This window comes from Hippocampus zosterae, chromosome 19 (genome assembly GCF_025434085.1).
Source record: "Hippocampus zosterae strain Florida chromosome 19, ASM2543408v3, whole genome shotgun sequence".
NCBI lineage: Eukaryota > Metazoa > Chordata > Actinopteri > Syngnathiformes > Syngnathidae > Hippocampus > Hippocampus zosterae.
In genome coordinates, this window is record NC_067469.1 from 2,797,807 (window position 1) to 2,823,693 (window position 25,887).

Genomic DNA, 25,887 nt, shown 5'->3' on the forward strand with positions numbered 1-25,887 from the left:
ACACAATGATGCTAAATCAGCTGCTGTTTTATGGAAACTTACATTACACGCCCACACACTCACAGGTAGTAGTTTTGCATTTATTTGAATGAGATGACAGGAACGAATAAAGATAATTGAGGCAATAAGACCCACATGCTTGTTTTTATGTTCTAATACCGACATATTATTTGATCGGCCCAAGGTAAAAATATGACCTCTGATAAGACTCACTGCAAACGCACTCATTTCACACATCTACTTAACGGAGATACTATAACTGTTTGTTACCATGACAACCAGGGGCAGAGCTCAGGCACTGCGACAAGGCGATGCAAGTGGCTACTTGTTCACAAGCAGCCCCGCAGTATGTCAACAAAAGCGATGAAGAAATGAAACGGTAATTGATATTTTCATTCATGGAGGGAGCACTTCACCCAGCCGCCAAATGACACGAGTCAATCAATGCACAGAGCTGCGCGTTTTGTGCAGCGCTTCTCAGCAAAACAAAACTCCTGACCCAGCCTCTGTCATTTTGCTTTGGTGGTTCTACTTGTCCAGGTTTTGGCTTGCAGCTCCTGTTTTTGGGCCATAATCGACGTCTCTGTGATCGTCAGGAGATCATGCTGTCCAACCAGTCTTCCAGGTCCTCCTCAGTCATTTCCTGCTTGGCAGAATTGGACTCAGGGGGTGCGATTTGGGTTTCTTTGGCCTCTTCCATCTTCTCTTCTTTTGGTACCTCAGTCACTGCATCACAATCTGAGGTTTGAAATAAGACATCAGTGAAATCCTTGTTCCCCCCCCCCCCTTTGGATATCATTACTCTGCTCAATTCACACTGAAATTACAGCAGGAGTTCAGAACATTAGGAGAGATTCTGCCATCAATTAATGCCATTTGGCTAGTTTTTTAATCCGTGAACATTTTTTCTATCGTACAAGCAAATGCATTGAAATGCACATCTGCATTATGAACTGAACTCATTATCATGCTCAGTGCTAACCTTTCATCACATCGGGGCTCTCAACGTTGACAGAGTGGCCTCCTGAGACGGGACACAGTGGTTTCGCTAAAGTGAGCAGCTGGTCCAACTCTTCATCCACGTCCTCCAGCGAGAGCGGAACAGTCCTCGAGGGAGCCTGAAAGTCAGAGCTGGCGGTGCGGCTTAAAGTCTTGGTGAGATTAAGATCGATGCCGGGGTCTTTTGGCAGTACGGATGATGGTGTGAAGGAGGGTGTCTCCTGTTTGGGGGCCAAAGTCATTGTGGGCAAATTGACTGGTGTTGAAACCTGCGAATATAAAACAAGAAGACGTGACTTCGAAAGGGTTTATTTGTATAGATCATTTCGTTGTCTTCTCGCAAAACGTTTCATCTCGGTGCGAGTCTCCATTCGCCAGTGTCATTCATCCTGTGCAACGTGTACGATTCTCAAGAGGAAACAAATCATGATGTTGAATACTCTTGCGTGCCATTTCACTTGCTACCTGAATGAGCTCAGCTTCCAGGTAGAGCCTCTGATGAAGGGGCACTTGTTCGAGTCTCTTGGCCAACGCCGGGAGGTCCACAAACATGGTAGATATCTTAAAACCAAACAGTAAAGTACATCTGAAAACACGCGGCTCATACATTCAGTGAAGAGAAAGCTAATGTGTGAATATTAGCAGTGTGCTTCTAAATTGAATTCTTCAAGCCCAATAAGCAACCCTCGTTTGAAAGAAAGTAATTGGAAATTAGGCTTTGGTGCTGGGGAAAAAAATTGCCGATTAAAAAAAATAAAATGCAAATATTGAATCAATAATGCTGGTCCAATATGTGCACCGCATATTAGGTCACCTTGACGAATCAACGTCTCTCAAATCAAGAGTATAGATTTACCTGACTGGAAGAAAACGTGTCCTTCTCCCAGTCTTTTTCTTCAGCAAAACGGAATTGAGTGAAGCAATCCCCTGAGGATGACAGGGAAAGAGCATTTGATTGAACACCTCAGCCATTATGAGAGAAATCCGATTTACCGGATGATGTCATGACACATTTGTTCATTTCCAAACACAGCAAAGCAATCATAGGTGTTGTGTAAAGAGTCAAGAACGGTAGCAAAAAAACGCACCGAGGGCTCTCGGAAGCATGTAAGCACAGAGGTTGCGTTGTCAACAAGTCGGAAAGCTGCAAAAGCACGTCCGTCCGTCAACCCCAACTTGTGAACATCTTTTTTAGCTCTAGTGGTAAATGGTGTGCGAATGGACATGCTGGAACACATCACCCACAAGAACCGTAAAACGAGAACAGGCACTGGCCGTCAGGGATGAAGGGCTCTTCAAAGCTCTCATTATAATTACACTCATCTCCACATCCGAGGAGGAATATGTCATTTGAAGTGCAATAAACAGGTGGCTGGGAATATTGCAGACAAAATCATTTCCGAACCAAATGTGTTATAAGATTAAAAAAAAAGGGGAACTCTATAATTGCCATTGTTCAAAAGTCTGACAAGCGACAAGTTAAGCTCTTTAGCGCCGCCCTAGTGGCTATGCGCTCAATCAAAAAAGTAATTATATATGTAATGTCATCTAGAACTACAACTTTAACACATAATAAAGGACAAGAGGCTGATTTTGAGCAAGGAGGGCACGAAAATAAGACTAAGCCAGAACTAGTTTCTGATGATGTTGGCCGCTTGGCTCCAAACCGAAGCCACATCTATGCCGTCAAACAGTCAGCAGGTGTACTGTCAGGGCGGAGTCACAAACAGCGGACCACGGGTCAGTATGACAAACACAGATGGGGGCTCAGCTGGAGACCTGACAGAAGAGCGGTTGTCGCTTGCTAGCCTACCCCGGTGTGCCGAATATTGCGGACGTGCTGCTTTCATGCGTGGCACTCTGGACCATCTGTGGTTGTCCTTGACTGCTTTGCAATACAGAAAGTGATGGGGGTCAAAAAGGAGAATCTGCGGGAGGGTTTTTGCTCTCTGGCGGCGAGAGAAAAATGAGGTGTGGAAAGAACCGCTTTCAAGGTGACAAAAGGCCGAAGATGGTCAGCTTCACGTGACAGCGGGATGAAATCGTGCAACAGCTGCTGGTGTACGGCAAGGCAATCAATTTGTCAACCAATCCTAATTATAACCCAAAGCGGCATGACAAACTGTCATCTTCAAACGCAATCAGTAAACGAGGCATCAAAACTGAACTTCTCATTTCTCAGACAGCCCATGGAGCAAATGAAAAGTGCAGAATGGTGTCACTGAAATCCCATCATCGCCTTCTCTGGTAATAGAGACACTTGAGGACCACCCCCTCCCCCCCAATCCAATGTCTCCAGCTACTGAGACTCATTTCTTTTTCTTCTTCTTTTTTTAATAGAATCTTACGAAACAAATTGAAATTGGTTTGGGTAGGTAACAGGGCAATTGGGAAATCTTTGGCAGAATGGAAAATCAGAAGAAGAAAAAAAACTCCAGCACCATGGATGTCCCGTGTTTACTCTTCTGTTACTCTGCTTAATATCCTTTCAGCCCCGAATTCTCATCCTCCTCCTGCACCGTCCGTCTCCTTCCGGTGGGTAACTGGCGAACAACCTGCCTCCTACACAATATAGGAGCCCTCTGACACCCTGAACCTCGATCCAGGTAATCAGTCGGCATCGACATAGCCATGGCAACAAGAATTTTATGACAAACTTCCAAAAAAAAAACGATGGCTCAGTCGAGGGTGTAGTCTGCCTTTTAATCAGATGGCGAAGGCGCCAGCTTGCCATGGCCCTGAGCAGCAAACGCAGTATTGAAAATGGATGGATGCCTATTTTAAATCTTTTACTTTCTGGTTTAGTTGCTAGCACGCTCCAAAAAAAAAAAAAATGGATGCGAACCAAATTCAGAAAAAGACGCACATAATTAAAAAATAAAGTTGTGTGCCGCAACAGTATATTTTGTCAACTTGAAAACCAAAGAGACAACACATTATCAGTGTTTCTTCTCACGCTCAAAGGAGACGGAATAAGAACAATGCACCCACTGACGGCTAAATAAAGACTTGGTACTTTGCCTTTGAACAAGCACCAAAGTAACAGAAGGCTTTTTTTTTTTTCCTTCCCCACAAGGGCCGCAGTACTTTACACGAGTGACAAAACGCATAAAATAGAATTAAAAACTCTGCAAAGGCATTTCAACAAGAGACCAAAATTATCGGTGATCATAAAGTGATCCTCAAAAGTGCATGCGGACGGCGCACTTTGTTTATGGTGAATCTGAGCCAAGGCCAAACCTCCGACTTGTAGAGCAAATTGTACACGTTTGGTTTCGACCACTTTTAGTCATCAAGATTCATGTGTTAATTCACAATAATCGTACAAACAAACAAACAAAAGCGGTTAGGGACAAATAACCTCCTCGACTGGGCTAATGAATAGATGCTACAGTGTGTTTAAACAAATGCATGTAGATGAGGCGGCTATTTGTGACGAGTGTCTCCTACGTGTGTCATCGCTGCAATTGTTGAATGCTGTGAGCAACCAAAGCCGACCCCCGTTTTTCTGGCTTTTAAATGGCCGTCATTGATCTTGGTGTGACAAATTGCCATGGCTCTTGTCGGCGCTTTGGGTCGACGTCAGTTGACGTCAGAGTCCATCTTGGGCAAGTGTCAAAAGTCACCGCCAAATGTAACAATCGATGGAAACGCATCGAGGGGGGGGGGGGGGGGGATATCAAGGCTTCTATTGGCATGACAACTGTTATTCATCACATAATAGGGAGCATCAATGTGGGAGACGTGGATCGCACAAAGCAATTATCTTTGAGGTAAGAGAATCCTGACATTGAATGACTCGGCGCTTCGTTCGACACTCGCATTGATTTGAAATCATTGGCGTTTGGAAATGACAAAGACAGCTCTGACACCCTTCTCCACGATCTGTCGGCAATAAATTCAGTCAATTGTGAACCTCTTTTAACCCTTTCAGGGACACCGCGGTCACTACAGTGCACGAAAGGGGTTAAGCATCCCCTCAAAACGATGCATTTGTTCATCCGGAGAGAAGCCTGACTTGTCAAAGAATCAAATCAATCAATACTACGAACAACAGGTGCTTCAGCAAAACATCGTCCCTTTTGCAAAGACATCCACATTGACTCCTCCTCAGACTCCTCCCCCCCCCCGTATGCTTGACTGTACTCCTTCTACTCCACCACCTCCTCACCTTTTCCTCCATCCTCTTCCATGTTGCTCAGTACCCTGGTACAGGATGAAGCCATCAGACGCGTGCGCTTTGGAATCAGCGCTTTGGATCAGCAATTTGCTTGAGGACGGGAGCATCAAACCCTTGCGCATCAACAACCAGAGTTGCGGCTAGGAGGGCCAACGGAGTGAGTAAAACTTTGCAGGGTGAGTGAAAAATTATTATTTTTTAAAGCTTTCTTGGGTCTTCTGGGAAGAACGAAGACCTTGAGATATACATTTATATCAATACAGATTCTTGTGATTTGTTTTGTGTCTCTAGGACAGCTAAATCACAATTTTACGGCGAAAAGGTTCCGACAGTACCGACGTGGCCCCTCGCCGCAGAAACAGCTGTTGCATCTTGTCCCAGAAATAGACTCGGACGATTCAGCACGTTATGGCGCGATATTGAAGCTCCTTAGCAACTGATGAGGACGTGCGACGTCGGGATGACCAACCGGTATTTGACGACCGTGTTTTTCACCTCGTTGGAGAGTCGAGCGGGGAAGAACAAAGTCAGCGAGAGGGAGAAGGGGAGGGGACCAAAGAGCCGGCGAGGGAAGGTGTGAAGCCAACGTTCAGAGAAAGGAATCAAAGCGCCACGCTGACAGGCAAAAAGCCGGAGGGAGTCAAAAACTGCCAAGCGGAAGGAGGAAAGAAAGAAAAAAAAAAACAATTGACGGTATCAAAGAATTGGCCGAACGCCCATTTAATGCCGGAGGATTGCGTTTTGCCGACAAAGCCACGAGGGGTGAGTCTGTTTTCTGTTTGAAGTGGATATTATGACAAGAAATTCAACACATTTCGCTGTCCAGTTAAATTGGAGTTTTAATTTAATTACACAAAAAATATTGATGGTTGAATGAGCAGTTGGAGTGTTTAAAAAAAAAAACTGCTGCACCCGATGGGCTGCAAAAGTGGTAATAGTTCAAATTCCTAGTGTACGTTTATGCCATCCAAATGGAAATAGTAGCTTCACACTTTCTCTACAAATTACAAATATGATCATTAACCTCGGACGTCTATAAAGAATGTGTGCGAGCGTGTTGCGCGTGTCTATTTTGGAGTGAGAGGAATGAAGACCGAGTTGGTTAGATTTTAAGTATCATTAAAACGCCGACGCGTGGTCATGCTTGCGGGCGCTGATCCGTTTTTTTGAAATAAAAGACGTTCCGGCATCGACGGGTTAGTTACTCCAATTAACCTCAAATGAAATTATTTTAAGTAGGCTTTCCTGTCTGCTATTTTTTTTTCTAGCAGAAGCTTGAAGCCTTGTTTTGTCAAACCAAATTATATGCCTTTGGTTTTACTTTCCTCGTTTTTTCCCCTCGATTTAAGTAGTACAGCTTCTATCGTGGAAAACTTTTACAAATTGTTAACCGTGGCCTATTTTTTTTTTAAATCATAGAACGAAAACCTTAACAGGTTTGTGTTGACATCCACCGTACAGGATGCCTTTTGCCAAATGCAAGAAAACAAAACAAAACGTGAAACAAATGTTCTGTGGCGTACACCGAGCTGGCCCAAAGTGAACCATTGCTAGCACGTTATTTCAAGATGACCACGTGTAGACTGTTCCGTAGGATGGGAGCTCAAGTGTCTATGATCAAAAGTGCTGTTTTTAGCCTCACGCCTCCTTCCACCGACTTCACTGTCATCAGCAAAAGCAGGAAAAGCGAGCGAGTGCCTGGAATGCTTTGCTTCCGTGGGGGCATGGCGTCAGCCTCTAATGAACAACATCGGAACATTTAAATGAAGGCATGATTGCTGCTATTTATATCAGTTAGGGACGGTATCTCCTTCGGTGAACCGCCAACTTGCTAATGCAATTTCCTTTTTGTCTCATGATTGAGACTTGATAGGTGTCCATTAGAGGCCTCGGTAAAGCAAGGCTGCGGGGGAGTAGGATTGATCCACGTGCTAATGTGTGTGGATGGATGAAAGCAAAGATGTAAATACTAGTTACAGTCAATACGACATCCCCCCCCCACCCCATCCCCTACTCACATAGACATGACACACCTCAAACAAGAGGATGGCAACATGTGTGCATTCGCCATGGCAACAGCAAAATCCACCCCCAGCAATGACCGAACAGGAACCTGAGGCGGTCATTTTTTTTTTTTTTTTTAAGAAACTCCTCAGGGTTACAAAACAGTTGACGGCAATTAACTCCTCCGAATAGCCACACAGAATAATGCGTTTTTATTTTCGGAAAATGCAAAAGAGCAGAGCGCTCATCTGATTCAGAACGGCTTGTTCGGGTGACGGCAACCTTTCGTCCACAAAATCGATTTGAAATGACACGGATGGGGTCTTGAAATATGTCAAGGAGCAATATCGGCAAGATTGCTTGCCTGTAATAGCCTCGGCCTTAGTTTGGAAAAGCAATGAAAATGACTAGAGGATCCCTTTGTGAATCTTGAAGTGGATGGAAAGCAGAAGAGATCACAGTGCAACGATAAACGTACCTTCGGTGTTTTGGCTCAGCAGCAGGTGCTACCTACTGTAAAAAGTCAAACCATGGGGGCACCAACTAAATATTGTCTAACCCTTGAAACATAGAACTCTCAAGAAGGACATGTGGCATCCGCCCCCCCCCCCCTTTTTTTTTTTAAATAAAAGGCCGCAGTATAGGATTATATAAAGGTAGATTATATAACTCCCCTGAACATTTTAGGCTACATCTACCACGTGTACGTACTACAGCATATAAAGTGATTCCAAAGGTTAAATTTGACTCAGAAATGGTTTTCAACATTTGACCACCAGTAATGTCACAGTGAGAGGTGTGCGCTTACTACAGGACGCACCAAGACTCAGCAAATTTAAAACCCTTTGAGGTAGGAACCAAGGGGGGAAAAAAAAAAGTCCACTCGGCGTTTGGGAACACTAACCACGTGTCATTGAACCTTCCCCAAGCTCTACCAAAATTTTTTTTTTTTTATAAATCTTTTTCTGGCTCTTGATTCCCTTCAACATAGATTACAATTAGCAAGAATTAGTCGGTGACGACTCCTCAGTTGATTTGGGGCTTCGTAACTTGTAAATGTGTCATACAGGCTGCTAATTAGCGTGAATTCTCTGTGACTCTTGGTAGCAGGCCAATATGGTACTTTTCAGATTCGCCGCCTACATTTCTACAACTGTTGCAAAACCTGGACGGGTCATTTGTGTTCTGTGTCATTTCAACGCTGCAAAATGACATTTTGATGCTGGATCCCTGATTTTAGGGCTAGCTTAATTGGCTACAAAAACATTGCCTCCCACATACAATTAAGTATTCTCTCGAGCGCATCGGCCTCTTGTTGTACAGCATGACTAATCTGACAATGTGGGCAAAAACAAAAAAAAAACAGACAAGGGATACTGAGCCGCACAAGTCGCAAGAGCACCTTTGCCATGTGCGCTATAAAAGAAAGTCCGAGGTTGATGCATCATTGGAACACTCTCCAAACTATAAAAATAGCAGGAAGACGAAAAATGCACAAAGATGGCTCAGACTAATTATGATGAAACTGACTGAAAAAACTGACTGCCCATAATGATTTCGGAAGTCATTGACAGTAAAATAAATACGTCTATGTATATGTATAAACACAAAAACTGAGCCAAACACAATAGGAAAAGCGTTACGACTGAAAGGAACAACCAAGAAAAAAAAAAGATCCATATGCACAATTTGGTCAATCGTGATTTGTTTTGTCTGCAATACATTTGTTCCATCCTAAAAGGGGACCACACCAAGTTAAAATTAGACGGAATCAAACTTTAGCTCAAAGTGTAGGTCAGAGCTGTGCTGAGATGACACAGAAAACAACTTTGGTCACAAATAGTTATGCAAATCAGAGGCAGCTTGCCCTGAAATTCAAAGTGAGGTTTTAGGTCACCCCCCTTTCCAAAAAAAAAGGAGAGACAAGCGATGACTAAAATAAAAAGTATTTAAATGCTAATTCTGCAGAAGGCTTGAGTCCAACTTTATTACTTTCTTCCTCATAAATAATAAAACCAAAAGTTGCTATAACAAGTTGCAGAGGTGCATCCATAGTCATGCATTTACAATACTCATAAGACAAAGTTATTCAAGAAAAAAATACGAAAAGCGTTACCGCTGTAAGGAACAAACAAGAAATAAATGTTTTTGTTTTTTTTGTGGCAATCTGAAAGCAGGGTCCATACAAGGCAATTAAAAAGGTCCCCGGAGACAACACACATTTCCTGTTCACTAATTGGGATTACCGAGTCACTCTCAGACGAGTGCAGTCAGACTCGGTGGAATATTTGACACGGGGGCAAATTTCCATCTGTTTACCTCAAGGGAAGCAAAGGAATATAAGTAGTGAGTGACAGTAATGTTTTAGTCCAGCGTTTTATTTTCTGTTCAAGTCATTATACAAGGTGTTGCCGAAACAATTGGACATCATTTCGTAGGCCAATCATTTCGCCATTTCATTAGTACTTTTCAAAATGATGGCTTCTAAAATGACAACTTTTTGGAGAGCATCCAAAATATCTCGTCACCCGTTCAACACTTCCCAAAATTGTACAAGAAAAGAACAGGGGACACAAATTACTCTTGCGCAGACCAAATCTTACCTGCAGACCCCAGAAGGACATGGTAGTCAGTTCCTCTTTGAGTGGGTAGATTGTCAGTGGTTTCCTGCTTCTCAGAGTCCTCGTACCGGTCCCAGTTGGACTCCAGTTTTCTCCGGGAGAAAATGGCACTTTGACCCTCTTCTTGAGAGTCACCCTCAACTTGGTCCTGACAAGAGATACAAATGAGGAAGAAGGGATTAAAAAATTCTAACATCAATTTTGCACATCAGCAGGTGGAAAAAAATTGTGCACATGACAAATAAGCACTGGAATAATTGCATTTATGTCAAAACTAGCGGAAGTTTCTTTGTTCAGTTTTCCTCTTGCCACAAAATCAAGAAACAAAGCAGTGTTCATGTTTACCTGAAACAATAATCGAGGACCACAGGCTTGTTAGAGATGCCCTCGGGGGATTTTTATACGATTGCAATCAAGCAGGGCTTTAAATCCCAACGGAGGTCTCTTTGATTGCAATCATTGGGCCCCTATTGTTTCTTTTCTGACTCTGCCATTATAACAACACGGGAATTAGCTGACAGACCCAGCCGGAAGAATTGAAGAACCCTCTCGGAGTCTAGTGTCATTTTCACAGCAAACAAGGCACACGGATGCGGTGCAGGCGCTGAGTGATCAAATGTGTACATAATTCAAGTGTTTGATTATTTAGCCTTAATCAAACTACACAAGATGGCAAGATTTCCCGTAGTACTTCCACACCGCATTATGAGGACTGGTGTGATTTTTATCACATGCTGAGATGCACGGCATAAAAAGAGACTTGTTTTGTTTCAATTAATATCATGTCAGCAAAAGTTGGAAGTTGGAAGTGTGTTTCTCAGTGACGGTGTAGATCAATGGTAAGGTTCATTTTACCCAGTGTTGGAATTCCGTTGCATGTGCACCCCCACGTCCGCGACCACGGTGGTGATCTTTTTTGGCCCGGCCGCGGTGGTGGCCTCCTCTGCCTCTGCGATCTCCGCAAAATTTATCGCCGTCGTTTCCACCGCGGCCACCTCTTTTCCAACCGCCTCCTCTGCCTCTGTTAGGTTTACCTTCCATGACAGCCCACTTTGACCATCGGACCGCTTTACGTGTCGTACCTAAAATGTTGTGTTGGTGTTATATCGAATAGTGTCCCGACAAACACGCAATGCAACGTGAAATCGGTTCCGGGGTTCATTGGTGTTTTTACATTTCGAAAACAATCACAAATATGGAATCTGCACATAATTTTAATCATAGGCAATACGTTATAAAATGGACAAGAAAGTAAACATTCAATTAGCTACTTAGTTTCAACAGAAACATTACTTTTATCAGAGCCCGTAATCTAATTAACAGCCTGCCTGACTGGTAATAAGCGACACATTTTCAGACACACAATGAGAATTTAGTAATTGTAAAATAAATTCATTAAAATTGTCCCTGGTCACCTGGCAGTCCCTCATGACCCCAGATTGCATAGAAATGGCTTTATCTTTGTATCTTGATCTTTTCCTTCTATTTCACAGGTTAATTTTATTCTCCATGAAGCCGCAGAGAAGACCTTCCAGCTAATTTTTCAACCACCAACGGGGCAACTAGCACACCATCATGGATGTCCCTCCTCCAAACAGCACTTTTGACAACACAACGCATACCCAGGCCGCCCCTCATAGCCTTTGGGAGGTTATCACCATAGCAACAGTCTCTGCCATTGTAAGCTTGATCACGATTGTAGGTAACGTTTTGGTCATGGTGTCCTTCAAAGTTAACAGCCAGCTGAAGACTGTTAACAACTACTACCTACTGAGTTTGGCTTTTGCAGACCTCATTATCGGAGTGCTCTCCATGAACTTATACACGACATATATACTGATGGGTTACTGGTCCTTAGGAAGCCTCGCGTGTGATCTCTGGCTAGCTATGGACTATGTAGCCAGCAACGCTTCTGTGATGAATTTACTGGTCATCAGCTTTGACAGATATTTCTCCATCACGAGGCCGCTGACTTACAGGGCTAAGAGGACTCCAAAAAGGGCCGCCCTCATGATAGGCCTTGCGTGGCTGGTGTCGTTTGTCCTTTGGGCACCGCCAATTCTGTGCTGGAAGTACATTGTAGGGGAAGAAAAGGAATCCGAGGACCAATGCCAGATTCAGTTTTTAACAGAGCCAGTGATCACATTTGGGACAGCCATTGCCGCTTTCTACATCCCAGTCTCCGTCATGACTATTCTCTACTGTAGGATCTACAAGGAGACGCAGAAGCGGACCAAGGATCTGGCAGAGCTGCAAGGGCTCACGAGCGATCATGTCTCCGAGGGAGCTCAACCGCAAAAACCCACCATTCGCTCTTGTTTCCATTTCACCAGAGAGAGGAGAGAAAGGAGTCAGGCTTCCTGGTCGTCCTCCAACCAAAGTAACGTGACAAAAACCACCATTAGGTCAGATGAAGTGTGGGTGAAAGCTGACCAGATCGCCTCCTTTAATAGCTACTCCTCATCTGACGAGGAGGAGCGTCACATTTCCATCGAGACCCCGCAAGGCTCTTTGAGAGATACCGGTCCCAATGACAAGAATGGCCAAGCGACGGATTACGCAGATGATCAGTATTTCTCAACCCCTTCTAAGGAGAGTAGTAAGAAGTGCATTTCGTATAAGTTCACACCTAGCTCGAAGGGTATCAGCGGCAGCCCTGCGCCGGCAGCTCCTCGACCTCCCGATGCCGAGCGGAAAAACGCTTCGCCTTCCTCCTCCACTGCCTCCAAGCCGATGGACGCGGGCCTCAAGAACCAGATCACCAAGAGGAAGCGAATGGTACTGGTGAAGGAGAAGAAGGCGGCCCAGACACTCAGCGCCATTCTGCTGGCGTTCATCCTCACGTGGACTCCGTACAATATCATGGTGCTGATCTCCACATTTTGTACCACGTGCATCCCCACGTCCCTTTGGCACCTGGGCTACTGGCTGTGCTACGTCAACAGCACCGTCAACCCCATGTGCTACGCCCTGTGCAACAAGACCTTCCAGAAGACCTTCCGTATGCTTCTGCTGTGCCAGTGGAGGAGGAAGAGAGGTGAGGACAAGCTGTACTGGTGCGGACAGAATGCGAATGTTAACCACAAAATGACTTGATGGTTAACTCATGATTTTGTTGCCCGTTTACCTAGCGGAGTCGTGGTCTGCCCGCCGTTCGGGGCGTTTGTAAAGGGGTGGAGTCGGTCAGCAATGAGAACCGGTAGACCACCAATGTCCGCCAGTATCGCGGCACACGAGTTGCTTTTGTCATCGCGTTGCTCTTCCCGGTATGGTCTATTGTGTCGTCGGCATGAAGTGCTGCATGTGATTTATTTATTTACTTGACTTACTTTTGTGAAATACACGTCGGTCAGAACATTTTAAATGAATCAGATGTTCCTCCGCAGTTGTTAATTACAAAACAACAGTAAGAAAGAAACTTGAACAAGTGTATTGTTATTATTTTCATTAGCTGTTAAGTTATTTGTGTTTTGCCACCCAAAGTGACAATGTTGTGTGTGCGATCATAAAGGCTGCATGTTTTTAAATGTGAAATTCCTTTCAAACATTCACAGGTATGCCACAATGTCGGCTTGAAATTAAAAAAATGATTTTTCCTGTTAATGAGTCATTTACATTAAGGCTTAATGACTTGAATCAACATGAACTTTTCCTTACTTTTTTCCATCGAACTGGTTGCAGTGCATTTTGTTCCAAGGGCTAATCTCTGGATCTGCATTACTTCCAACAGTGGTAATATGACATTCGGAATGAATTGCTCATCTGCTTTATTTATCGACATTCGTATTAAAGTACAAAAAACTATTCAATGTCATGTGTCGACAACTCCTATATCAAGTAAAGTGCAGTATCCATAACGCCCGGCTTGCCGTATTTCTCGACGATTGATGTCTGACGCTGTAATATTAAGAATCATTGCAGACTTTTGATGATGTCGTGTCCAACTCTGTGCCTTCCGCTCAGAGGCCGAATGCCATTTTGTGATCGAATCTGTGCTCATTGTCTGTGCGGTTCAGTGAAAGTGAATCTGTGTGTAAAAATTAGAGGAGTGAAATGAGAAATCTTGTCACAGCCCGTCTGTCCTGACCTATTCAGTTGAGATGATTAACTCGGTCGAGATTTTATGATGGCTAAATCGTGAAGGTAAGCACTTAGCTGAGCTCAGAAAATGAAGTTTTGCAACATGGCCTCCCACCATTCTCTGCTTGTTTGACAGGTGATCATGTCCACACTTTGTAATAATTAACATTTTTCCTGACATATAATTGTGCATTTACCAATTGTGGATTTACTTTGCCCCGTGAAGTTTTTACTTTTTGTGAGGCAATCTTTTAGGGATCTTAACACCATTTTTGTGTTCTTCAGAATTCACATATTAACATGGTTTAAAAAAAAGGCAAAAAAAGAATAGCAGTGCCCTGTGTTCTGAACTTGCAGAAAGGACAACTTAAAAGCCCTTTTGATTGACACTTTCACTCATTTAATAAATGTCATTGTGATATCTTGTACAACTGCCCTCTTTTTTTCCCCTCTATCAGCAAAGTAGCAAAAAAGGTAGGTTGCACAAAATGCCGCGTTTTCTCATCTCTAAAATGGGGCATCAATCTCGTCTACGTCTTTTCAGTTGACCCGTGTATACCTTATATTGACCAATTTAGAAAAAAAAATATTTTTATGAAGCCACTGCACAGTCTGTTTAAAGTGAAAATATCGGCCTTTATCTGTACTCATTTACACACAAAATAAAATAGGATAACGTACACACAAGACACATGGAATCATTGTTTTTACAGACACTTTCAATTTATTGATCCAAGCTTTTTAGTCTTAAATTAATTCAATGTATCCTCATTCACAGTCATATGACTAAAAAAAAACGTGTTCAGATGTGGAATTACCAGCAATGCAGACCAAAGGATCAGCACAGAAAAGATTGTTAAAAATTACAATCACATATTGGCAGCAAGTGAAGAAAAACTGCTTGTGATGGGATTTCTGTTAGAACTGAATGAACAAAAACAACATGTATTTTTAGATTTTAAATAGTTAACATCTGTTCATAGAGAGAATTGTACAGTAGACCCAAAATTGGGGGGTGGGGTGGGGGGTCACTTAAAAATCCTGCATACGTGACTTGACGTGCTTTTTTTCCAGGCATATGAGTTATGTGTACTACCTCCTCTTGACAGCTGGTCTGGCGCCCTTGCTGCTACCGCCCGCCTTGCTGGAGCCCTTGGAGCCCGAGAACAACTTTGTCATGAGCTCAGACACATCTGGGAGCTCAGGGTTGGGGTTGAGCATATTCATGGATTGCTCCATTTCCTGTGACGGAAAGTAAGAAAACATTGCTTATGTTAGTGAGACAATCGAAGGAGTAAAATCCCGATGAAATCAGGTTAATTGATTTGCTCGTTTAACAATACATTACATGTCCTCCCACTTCTTTTTTTTTAAAGGATCTTCTTACCTTCCTCATTTCGGGGTCATTCGTGTTGACCACTTTGGGCAGTAGAACAATAATCAGCAATGGCAACACCATCATCATAACCTGCACGTGCAACAAAGTTGGAGAATTAAAATATTGGCGCAAGAAACAAATGCTAGTCTACCACCACACTGCCCCTATCAGGATATATAAGCAATTACAGATTGAATATGAAAATCATTTTTCTTACTGTTATTTTTTTTAAGTAAATACAGCACATAACCGTGGTCACAAAAGACAACTGGTCACAGTCGACCACAATATATTCCATTCGTGCAGAAGCGTGAAATAGAATTATTGGAATTGTGACCAATAAGTTAATATTTTACCATTGGGTTCATGAGGAAATCAGTCCAGCCCCAGGTTTCCCTCTTTATGAAGTAGCTGTGTAGGCCGCTTGCTCTAACTTGGAGAGGATATGGCTGGCGGATCACTTCTGAAGTCTTAATGTAGTTCACAAGGCGTGCTCTGTAGAACAGACAGACAGAAACGTTAAGGGATGACTCAAGCAGAGCAAGTGAAAACAAACTAAGACTTAAATGGGCGGCACTTACCTCATTTTCCCCTTAGATGTAATATCAACACGCACAGGCTCAAATCGGTATCCTGGAGTGACAATTTCTACAACGTAAGACCCGGAGGGTACATCGTTGACTGCGAAACTCCCATCCGTTCTGCAAAAGAAGCATAAAGAAAATGTAAGTTCCGTGTATAGACCACAATCTGGTCAATCTGTGCATCCATTTTTTACAGTCCTCATTAGGATCACAGATATGATGGAGCGTATCCAAGCTAACTTTGGGTGAGGGCTTGGACTGGTCACCAGTCAATTGCAGGAAGCTTGAGCATCAGGGGAAAACATGCACAGTCACAGACAAATGCTTAATTGGAACATAGACGTGCTAACCACAGGTAGCTGTTCGTCTATGTCCTGAAAATGCATATATTTTGTTTTAACATGTAATCATGTGTTCAGAAGGGGAATATACTATTTATTTCCAGTGTTACAGACAAAACTCCACGCCACCAACTTCTATTGAATCAGAGGTAAATAGAAAATGATGAACTCGGTCACAGGTGTCAAAGTCCGGTCCTCCAATGATCAGAAGCTGATCATTTGGGTCAGGTGTGTTGCTGCAGGGAGCGATGGAACTCATGCAGGACATCGAACCTCAAAGACCAGACCTTGACTACCAAGTAGGTATTTGCATTGTTGTGATTATTCTGTGCATACCTGTAAGTGTATAAAAGCGTGCTTTTTTACGTCACGTACGTGATTTACTTTTATTTCCCAAAGTCAAACGACTCTCTGCTAGCTGCTTGTTTGTTATGATAGCATTAGCCATACGGACGCCGGCAGGCCTGACCTCTCCAAAACGTAAACAGCGTTCCATATGACAAAGACGAGTCGAAAACGGAAGTTGAATTAAAATGTAGTTTTTGCAGTAAACTAGCAAAGCCTGGAAGGACGAGTCGTGCAAGGGCCGAGTAATGTCAAATTTGCTCGGTGGAAACTAACTAGCTCGCTAATGCTACGTTGCAGTTATTTCGTCAGCACATACATCCGTTCAGGATTTGTACCTCAAAAAACCCACGTAGTCTTCACCGTCTACAAGAACTCGCGCCGTGGAGACCCAGTCTTGTGTTTTTACCCCTGGAACGATCGCCCTTCCTTCGATTTTGAACCGATCTGTGGCGGTGGTCTGCGTCGATACACCTGCACCAGGCCCCGTTTCCATATCGGTGAAACACGAAGCCACGACGAGCGCAGCCTGAACGAAAAGCCACGAGAGCTGTATTCTTCCCATGCTGGAAACCGTAACTGTCAAAACTCGATAAAAATCGGCTTAAAAGGCGAGCGCGTCAGCATGAACTTGTTCTTCGCGTTGGGAACTACACATCAGCTGCCGGCACGGACAATGACGTCACCTCAGAACCAAAGCGTTAGATATTTTTCAACTTCCTGTCTGATGATGATGTAATAAAAGCGCTTATTTTTGAAAGGCGCTCTCTCGGGATGCGATGTTTTGTGTTGGCGTTTTATATTTTGCCCCTTTATGGAATGGTTTAATTTAGGGCTAAAACCACTGTGGACGGCAACAAGAATGACAAAGGGGAGGGAAAAATATTTTACTCACGTTTATTTAAAAGATTAAAATAAATTGGCTTGACATCAAGTTCAAATGACACACATGGAGGACATACATGATGCACACTCATAACTTAAGACTGATTCAACTCTTCAAGTTCCTGATTCCCAAGAAAGCAGGATAGAAACATCCAAACAGCGGGCCATTCATGAATCCAAGTGCATTTGCATTCCTTGGCGACAAGTGATGTAGTGAGAGACAACAAGCTTGGCACTACATAGTGACATATATCCAGTCTCATGGAGGTCCACGATATGTCCCCCTTTTCCTGAGACGGTCCACTTCAATGTGAAGCAGTCACTCGCTGTGCTTTCGGCTGCAGACGTGCTCCCAGCCCTGCTTTAAGTGTCTCCAGCGATAACGAGTTGTTTTGATGTGTCAAGTTCATTTTCAGTTTGGAGGTTTTGAGGAACAAAACATTGATCCAGTCTTGATGCAGGATATTATCATCCATACGGACAACACAGCCGTGATCCGGCAGTAGTGGTCACATCCTCCGAGTGCTACATGGACAACAGTCAGGGCAGCTGAAGGACGTACGCCTCGATGCCCTGCAACATTGAGATCAGAACAACATTAATATCACTTCTCTGCATGTAAAACACTGCTAAGTGCTAATACTATTAATATATACAACTGGAAGACTAACTGGGGAGGGTGGACCAAAATCAGGCACGTGTATCCATTTTCTAAATCACTTATCGTCGCAATGTTTGCGGGCATGCTGGAGCCTATCCCAGCTGTCTTCGGCAGTAGGCGCGGTACACCTTGAACTGGTTGCCAGCCAATCGTAGCGCACACATCTACGAGCAATCATTCACACTTTTTACAGTGCTCCATTAACCTGCCACGCATGTTTTTGTAATGTGGAAGGAAATCGGAGTACCCAAAGGAGAGCATGCAGACTCCACACAGGAAGGCCGAAGCCGGACTCGAACCCTGCAGCTCTGCACCGCGAGGCCGACATGCTAACCAAGTCGACCGCCGTGCCGCCATAAGGTACATTCTTTTTACATTTACAAAACAACGAAATGCAAGAAAACTCAAGAGTTCAACTCGAATTTTTAATTGAAATGAATATATATGTCGGAATTCCTGTTGTGCTGGGCCACAGTGTCATGAACAAGTATGAGAAATGGTCTAATGTTGAAGTGCAAATGTAATCCACTTAAAATGTTAAAGTGTACATAGTAGCCACTTTTGGACCCATTCCGGCATCTACTCAATGAAACAATCAATCTGGCAACCCGTGAAGCTTCTTCACATACCAAGCAGGTGTAGGCTCGATAACAACTGGCTGGACTATCCACATCCTAAAGCAGCAGGATGCGGGGTTGTTTTAACAATCATTTATTTTGTCCAAGATAAACAATTTAACAGGCTTCAACTACGTTATCTTTTCTTAATGCGAGGGCCGCTACAAACAGAATTCATTCACGAATCTGGAAATTGAGCATCTAAACAAGATTAACAGCTTTAGTGGTCTGACAAAATCCCAACTAACATTTTGGTCGACACCCCAAGGCATCGTCCTTCGACAATGATTTTTTTTCCCCCCTCACCTTTGCCAGGTCGCCAGTAGAACCCGAAACCAGACATAGCCTGGCTCCGTCCTTCCACAACTCTCTTAGACGTTGCTTCAAGACCACAATATTTCTGGGGTGGAAGGAAAAAAAAAACACTAAATGAACCAACATGGCATGTGTTGACTTTGGTCTTTTTTTCCCCTGGAAGCCAACTTAATCTACTTCAGTAGCAGAGTAATCACATGCTGGTCTTATCTTGCATGAGCAGTTACACGATGAAGCCAAAGGAAAGAATAGCTCGTGTTATTCGGCAACCACGCAATATCAGCACGTTGCTAATAATTTGACTGTCATTCATTTGTAACTGCTGCATACAAAGCTGCTCAAAAGTGATCTGCGTGTCCACGACAAGCTCTCACCTGTTGTCCAAACTGTCCAGCAGTCTTTTCTCTGTCTTTGAAAGGTCTGGCCACCATTTCCTGATGACAGCCTGAACCCAGTGTAAACCCACAATTATGTGTCTAATAAAGGACAAAACATACATAAATGTCAACGATAAAAGATCAGCTACGATTTCAGTAGAATGATGTACGAGAGCAGCTCTTTTTTTTCTGCTAATACAAACTGGGTGAGTGAAAACGGTCACTTTACACCAGTGGGTGTAATCATTGAGCCACTTAAATATGGAACGGCACTTACTCTTCGTATTTGCTGGTAAGAATCACTTTGACTTGGGGTATGAGGTCAACACAGCATCCAATAGAAAAACACGATGCTTCGGTTTGAAGGCTGATGAAACGCACACAAAAAAAAGAAATCTTTTTCGGTAAGGGCATTGTGACGGTCAAAGTTTGAGTCTCACATCGGAGACTCACTCATTTGTTATGAAGGGTAACAGATCAAGCAGCACTCCTGTGTCTTGAATTCTGCGGATCAGAGGGCGCCGAGGTAAAATTTCAATGAACATTCAAAGTGTCCACAACAAAACGTGCAGTGTGAACAGTGAGCGTTGTACATAATTAGATAAGCCACGAATTCAATAGCGTTTCTTCGCCATAGCGTTAGGGCCACTTTAAGTCGAAGATTCCTCCCAAAGAGGATATGAGACACTGCTTCGTGGTCCTTTGACAGCTATGGGAAAACAAAGAAAGGGGTTTTGTTAGTAAAGCAAAATAAGGTCTCATGTTGACGCTTCAACTGGGATTCTGACCTCGGTAAAGTCATTGTACTTGGAGCTAGGCCCTGCCATCTTGGAGACCGCGGCGCTCGCAGGAGGGCTGTAGTTAACTTTGTAGTGATTGCCCCGCACATCCGAGCAGGTCACCTCATTTTCTTTATTGGCCATGCCGGGGTTACGGGCTTGACCAACATTGGATGTTTTACGGTGCAGCTTCAAGCCCACCTCCAGGCAGAGAGACCTCTTCCTCTTGTAAAGCGAGGACTTCTTTTCCTTGCCCGGACTGTGCACTTTGTATCTGTCGATAAGTGGGGAATATGTTGCATTTGACATCATTGCAAGAAACCGTAAGTCAATGCCAGACTATAGAGGTGTTTTGAAGGTCCAGTGACTAAAGGGGGGTTAACTGTGTGACACATCCCTATAGACATGGAAAGACTTACCTTTCCTTATCTAATTCGTCCTTATTTCTAACATCCACCTAAAACAGAAGGATAGGGGATGAGGCCACTACGGCCACGTCTCTACTGCAACAATACCACTGCACTACAATGTACGAGTTCACTGTCACGAGGCATTTCTAAACAAAACACGCTGTTTACACAATAAGGCATGCTACTGGAGGACACGCTCCATACCTGCTTCATGTTCTTTGAAAGATGCAGGCGAGATCACAAGAGGCCATCGGTGGGCTTCTTCTTCACCTTTGGGAACTGCCGCTGATAGAAAAGGACTTCCTAATCACAATTTAGATACACTACAAAAGGAGAAGAAAGATTGTACAGGGGAATGTGTCAGATATCAAATCGTGGACAGACAGAAGTGGGTTTTCGTTTAATATTACTTGAATGTAGTTTGTAGCTATACAAATTAGATCCGCACACCCCCCCCCCCCAAAAAAAAAACAACAACAAGCCAAACGCAAACACAACGGGGTTCCTATTACGCTGCTCGTATTAGCATTAGCTCAACTAGCTTAACATATGTCCTCCTTACCATAAAAAAAACTCCTCTCAACCGTGGTAAACACAACACGGCAGCAGATCATCGCGTGACATTTACAACACCGGAGTTCGGAACATCCGATGAGGCGTTAGCCAACTTATAAGTCTCCGGCTAGCCACCTGCAGCTGTTAGCATTGAACTTAGCCATGAAACATAAGCAATTTAGCAAGGCTGCTAAGTGTGAGCAAACTCGCCGCTCAACCTTTCCATTTAGCCATCTCAACCGGTACCACCTAGCCACGATCGATATTCAAACGCCACATTGAAATACCAACCAAAATAGTTTGTCAATTGACATGTATTCTCTTCAGATCTGACAGTCCAAGTGGTGAAAAACTGGTTGCACTGTACAAGGCCAACTCTTGTTAAGCGTTCGCTGGCGTTTCGGAAGTTTTTGAACCATTCAAATGCATCCACCGCCGTTGTGTGGGGATTGTGGGATTGATTTGGGCACGCAAATGTGAACATTTGGCGTCCCCTGCTGGACAGATATGGAAACGTTTGTTGCCATTCGGGTTAGACGAGATAAAATGCATTTTATTGTCACTGTGAACAATGACACTGAATGAACTGAACTTCTTCTCCAGTACAAACATGTATGCAAGGTATTGATATCAAAAATGAAACGAGCAAAAAATATATACAATAGGAATTATGGTGTGTCTGCTTTTTGAGGCCTTGAGGCCAGCAAAGCCTCCGATGACCTAAACACTGTCAGAAGCACCAAAGTACATTTACAGCCTAAATCCCAATATTGTGCAATTAAATTATTTATTTTTCATTTTTTTAAACATTTCTCTTGATTGCACTGCTTCCAGTACGACTATGTTCGATTGTTTTGTTCAATCAATATTACATCCTCTACGTGTTACCAGGTCAAATCTAATCTGTTTATGACTTTCAGAATCAATGGGTGATTCCAAATTTGGAAGGTTTATTTTTTTGCAAATGAGACTATCTTTGGAATTATGTGGACACGTGCAATGTTTTCAAGAGGATTCAGGTCTGGGCTCCATCCCCCCAAAAAGCCCTACATTTTTTTGTTCATGTTATTCTCTGCTTTATCTTAGACAGACTGTTTTGATCAAACAAGTCCATTTGCAATTTTATCAGGCTGGCACCTTTGCCTGCTGCATTTGAATTTACTCGAATCCTTTGGAAGTTAACGTCGCTAATGTTGTTGACATTATGTAAGACTCGGAGAGCCTTGATCGTACACTGTGTCTCTGTTCTCAGAACTGCTCTCTGCCACCCTGGATGAATTCGGATCCTTGTTCGCAGGCTGCACAGCAAATCAAAGGAGAAGCAAACCTGTCTGAACGGGAAAGGTGGAGGTAAGTTCAACATTACTGTCAAATTATACAAAAACGCCCAGGAAGGGAACTGCCTAAACCAACGGGGTATTTCCTCTTCTGAAGATACCAATTAATAATTCAAAATGAGTCCTCATATTATTTTCATCATCATGACTACTCTGAAAACATCTGACTATATTCACATGCATATTTGTTCAGGTTTATCGAAATGAACTCATTATATTTTCAGTCCCCCCCCCCCCCCCATTTCTTCTTTTGAAATTTAGAAGCTGGGCAAGCAATATCCCCTCTTACTGCACCATATTACTCTAAGCACTCCATGATATTTTATAAAGGAAAATGAAAAAACATAAATCGTTTGTGACTACAATTTTCAAATTCTAGATCTACTTTATGTATCAAATTAAATTTACTTATTATTTTTTAAATTATTATTATCATTATTGTTATTATTATTATGAACTCGCAGGTCTCCATACCAACGCTAGATGTCAGTGTTTGCCTATGCCTGCTGGATATTTGAGGATCCAGGCAGAGCATCTGTTGGTCCATCCTCACTCAAATAATTTGAATAGAAGTTCTCATTAACAAAGTTTAGTGGAATAAAAATTCTAGATTGTGTTTGAAATGTTTTAATATGTGACCCGCCAATGCATTCTTGAAATGGTCAATTATCTTTAAAAAAAAGAAGGCCCAACACACAAACAACAATTGACTCCAGATATTTAGTATCATATTTAGTGGATTTATCTGCCATTAAAACCTCTTCTCCTTTGACATGGTCTTTGAGTCTCAGAACTACTTTGTACTTATCATTCGGTAAATCCCGTGTTTGGTGATGATCAAACACCCCTTGCGTGCCCCCGCAGAGAGTAATATTGTCATGACCTCCTTCATTCATCACCATGAGCATCTGAATTGAGGACATCAAACACACCCCCGGCCAGAATAAGCACTCTTGTATACGTTCGCGGCGTGAGCGTGCACCGAATCGCCACAAAGTGCTCCCGCGGCCAAAGCTGTAAAACCATTTCCAAGAAGTACGATAGGACATGGGCTTTACTGAGGATCCCGTGAGAGTCAAATATTTTTGCAACAAAGATTGATTGCTTGAATGTATGTGTTGTGTGTCTATCTTGGCTTGGGATCTTGGGAAAATGTTCCTTACTTTGCTATTGTCAAGGGACGATACATGAAGCCCACAGGAAATTGATTGATCATATGCAAATGGTTGAATCTACTCGGGGGGGCAACAGGTAAAAGAACAGATTATGAGTATCAGACAAAACTGTTTCTTTATTGTTTGTGTTCGTTCGACTTTCTGCTGTCTAAAAATGGGCATGGATGAAGCATTTGTAGTGGTTCAGGAGCAGCCGGTAGCACTCCGAAATATATATATTTTTTAAATTTCAATGCGTGAGGAAGACTCGAATTCCATAAGAGCGTAAAGGGCGTCGCACTGGGTGCGATATCAGGAAACGAATGAGGGTGTGTTTAGAAACCGGATGGAATTATGATTTGGAGAACAAATGTCTGGACCTCAAACTTGATGTTGAACAGTTTCTTGGAATGCATTCGGTCTAACTTTGAAGGCTCCACCGGGCATTCATCAAACGATGGCGTGACTGCTTGCAGCCACGATATCAAGGTGAACCAATCTGTCATTCCCACAACTTAATGGAGCGTTTTCTGGCCAATGTTTGGACCTCGAGTGCGTCCCAACTCTCCCGATATGTATTATCCAATCTTCTTCCCCACCTGCGTCCGACCGCTACCGCTCGCTGCTGTGTCAAAGCCAAACCCCAAATCACAACTGGTCTCCTGCTCGCTCACTCAACCTGCAATTCTCAACCAGGAATAATTGGCCAAACCTGAAAAAAAAAATTCATGACTCACTAAAAATATCACACTAACAATTTGAACCAAAAGGCCAGAATCGAGGCAGCAAACAGCTGTGAGGAAGGGAGTGGGCACGCTTGCAAACTGTTTTTATTTGCATCCAAGCACGCTAACACTTCCCATGCAGAACTAAACAGATTTGTCAGTGAACCACACAGAAATGTCTGGAACAGCTTTTCTTCCTCCCGCTCGGAGCGTGTGAATAACAAGAGACGGATTTGTCCAAGTTGGAGGCCTGACATCAAGCTGACCAGGTCACGGCCAGCGATGCAACATCCAACCGCTGGTCAAAAAATGTAACTTGAGCCTCAAAGCGTAATCGAACAAAAAGGCAATGTGGAAAGCAGACAGAATCGCCATCCATTCATTGTCAGGTGAGCTGAGACGTATGGAACTCCACATTGAACGCTGCTTGGCATGTTTGCCGGCACACTTACTCCTCACACTTGCTGTCCCGCATTCCTTCTGGCTTGATTAGTCGCTAAGCTAAGCCTTCTGCGTTGCGATTGCAAAAGTATCCTGGGTCATGAGACTTAAACACCAGAAAATGTCCCCCGTCAGTCCTCCTGTTAAGCTCCGCCCATTCATGATGTGAATGACCTCAAAATAATAAACAAATACTTACAGAGGCTGAACAAACTGAATCAGTCCTGAAAAACCCCAACAATCCAACCAAGAGTGGTCGGCGTGGCAGTGCTTTTAACAGAAAAGAGCAAATGGCGTGATGACCAACAGGTGCGACGCTGGAGGAGAAGCCCTCCGAGGCCCCCTGTTGGTCACAAATGGAACAGAACCATGTCAGTCAACTATGAAACAAAACCAAATTGAATCCAAATTTGAAACTCAGAAGAGTCAGCCTGAAAATAACGTTCGTAATCGTAACAATGCTAGTTCTAGACCGCCAAAACAAAGGCGTTATCATTGCGGTCATCAGCGAGGCACACCTCAAGTTTCTCTTGTGCTCAAGAGCGTACTGTATGTCGAGATAAAACGCACAATTTAATCAGGTAGCTGGAATATTTTCGGGGATCGCATTACCCAGCTAGGGCCCAAAGAATGCGGCATCCATTGGGCTCTTATCAGCAAATGAGCGGGAGCAGAAGAAAGGTCGACCTTTTGGATGATTAAAACTCATGTAACTGCTATCAGTGACAGTCTGCATGCTGCTTGACGCTGGGCGCCTCGAGGTGGTGGCTTTTGGGAGTTTGGTGAGGGCAGGGGGTTGGAGGGTGGGGGTGGGTGGGGTGGGGGTGCAGACTTGGCAACTGAAGCTCCATGGCACAGATCTGTGCCAGAATTCCACAGGACCACACATATTTCGTATTTGTTCAGTAATTATGCTCCTCAGAGTGACCAGTGCAGAGACAGGAGGGGGTGTATGAGGTGGCCCTGTCGTTTTTAGTGGGGACGAAATAACTTGAAATACGTGCAATTTCAATTTTATGTTGAAAACGCCGTCGCCGGTGAGCTCCGCTTTCGCCTCCCCAACCCCGTTTACGTAGCGAGAGTCTCTGTGCAATCAGGT

General features: G+C 43.5%; 4 protein-coding genes across 8 annotated transcripts; 1 reads left to right on the forward strand and 3 right to left on the reverse strand.

The window, feature by feature from the left end:
* Positions 1-66: 66 nt before the first annotated feature.
* On the reverse strand, positions 67-10,922 carry aven (apoptosis, caspase activation inhibitor). Its single transcript, XM_052053658.1, has 6 exons — positions 10,660-10,922; positions 9,787-9,952; positions 1,856-1,926; positions 1,465-1,560; positions 983-1,268; positions 67-738 (listed from the first exon to the last, which is right to left on the reverse strand). The coding sequence occupies exons 1-6, from the start codon at positions 10,843-10,845 to the stop codon at positions 593-595; spliced, it is 951 nt and encodes a 316-aa protein (XP_051909618.1). The 5' UTR covers positions 10,846-10,922; the 3' UTR covers positions 67-592.
* chrm5b (cholinergic receptor, muscarinic 5b) lies at positions 4,991-14,309 on the forward strand. Of its 3 annotated transcripts, none has more exons than XM_052053655.1 (3): positions 4,993-5,355; positions 5,471-5,941; positions 11,298-14,309. In XM_052053655.1, the coding sequence occupies exon 3, from the start codon at positions 11,380-11,382 to the stop codon at positions 12,898-12,900; it is 1,521 nt and encodes a 506-aa protein (XP_051909615.1). In that variant the 5' UTR covers positions 4,993-5,355; positions 5,471-5,941; positions 11,298-11,379; the 3' UTR covers positions 12,901-14,309. The 3 variants fall into 3 exon arrangements, with proteins under 3 accessions (XP_051909617.1, XP_051909615.1, XP_051909616.1); XM_052053656.1 differs by having other exon boundaries at positions 4,993-5,336; XM_052053657.1 differs by lacking the exon at positions 5,471-5,941 and having other exon boundaries at positions 4,991-5,355.
* A 651-nt stretch (positions 14,310-14,960) lies between these two features.
* Positions 14,961-17,245, reverse strand: emc7b (ER membrane protein complex subunit 7b). The gene is made up of 5 exons (XM_052053661.1): positions 16,871-17,245; positions 15,844-15,963; positions 15,619-15,757; positions 15,272-15,352; positions 14,961-15,126 (listed from the first exon to the last, which is right to left on the reverse strand). The coding sequence occupies exons 1-5, from the start codon at positions 17,095-17,097 to the stop codon at positions 14,977-14,979; spliced, it is 717 nt and encodes a 238-aa protein (XP_051909621.1). The 5' UTR covers positions 17,098-17,245; the 3' UTR covers positions 14,961-14,976.
* Positions 17,246-17,415: 170 nt separating this feature from the next.
* On the reverse strand, positions 17,416-21,591 carry katnbl1 (katanin p80 subunit B-like 1). Of its 3 annotated transcripts, none has more exons than XR_007960182.1 (10): positions 21,423-21,591; positions 20,781-20,899; positions 20,586-20,623; positions 20,176-20,440; positions 19,981-20,096; positions 19,841-19,891; positions 19,665-19,754; positions 19,385-19,455; positions 19,002-19,095; positions 17,416-17,990 (listed from the first exon to the last, which is right to left on the reverse strand). XR_007960182.1 is itself a non-coding variant. In XM_052053659.1 (10 exons), exons 2-10 carry the CDS (start codon positions 20,787-20,789, stop codon positions 17,958-17,960), a joined length of 798 nt encoding a protein of 265 aa, XP_051909619.1. In that variant the 5' UTR covers positions 20,790-20,899; positions 21,423-21,591; the 3' UTR covers positions 17,416-17,957. The 3 variants fall into 3 exon arrangements, 2 of the variants coding, with proteins under 2 accessions (XP_051909619.1, XP_051909620.1); XM_052053659.1 differs by having other exon boundaries at positions 19,385-19,486; XM_052053660.1 differs by having other exon boundaries at positions 19,385-19,486; positions 20,781-20,861; positions 21,423-21,584.
* Positions 21,592-25,887: the final 4,296 nt, after the last annotated feature.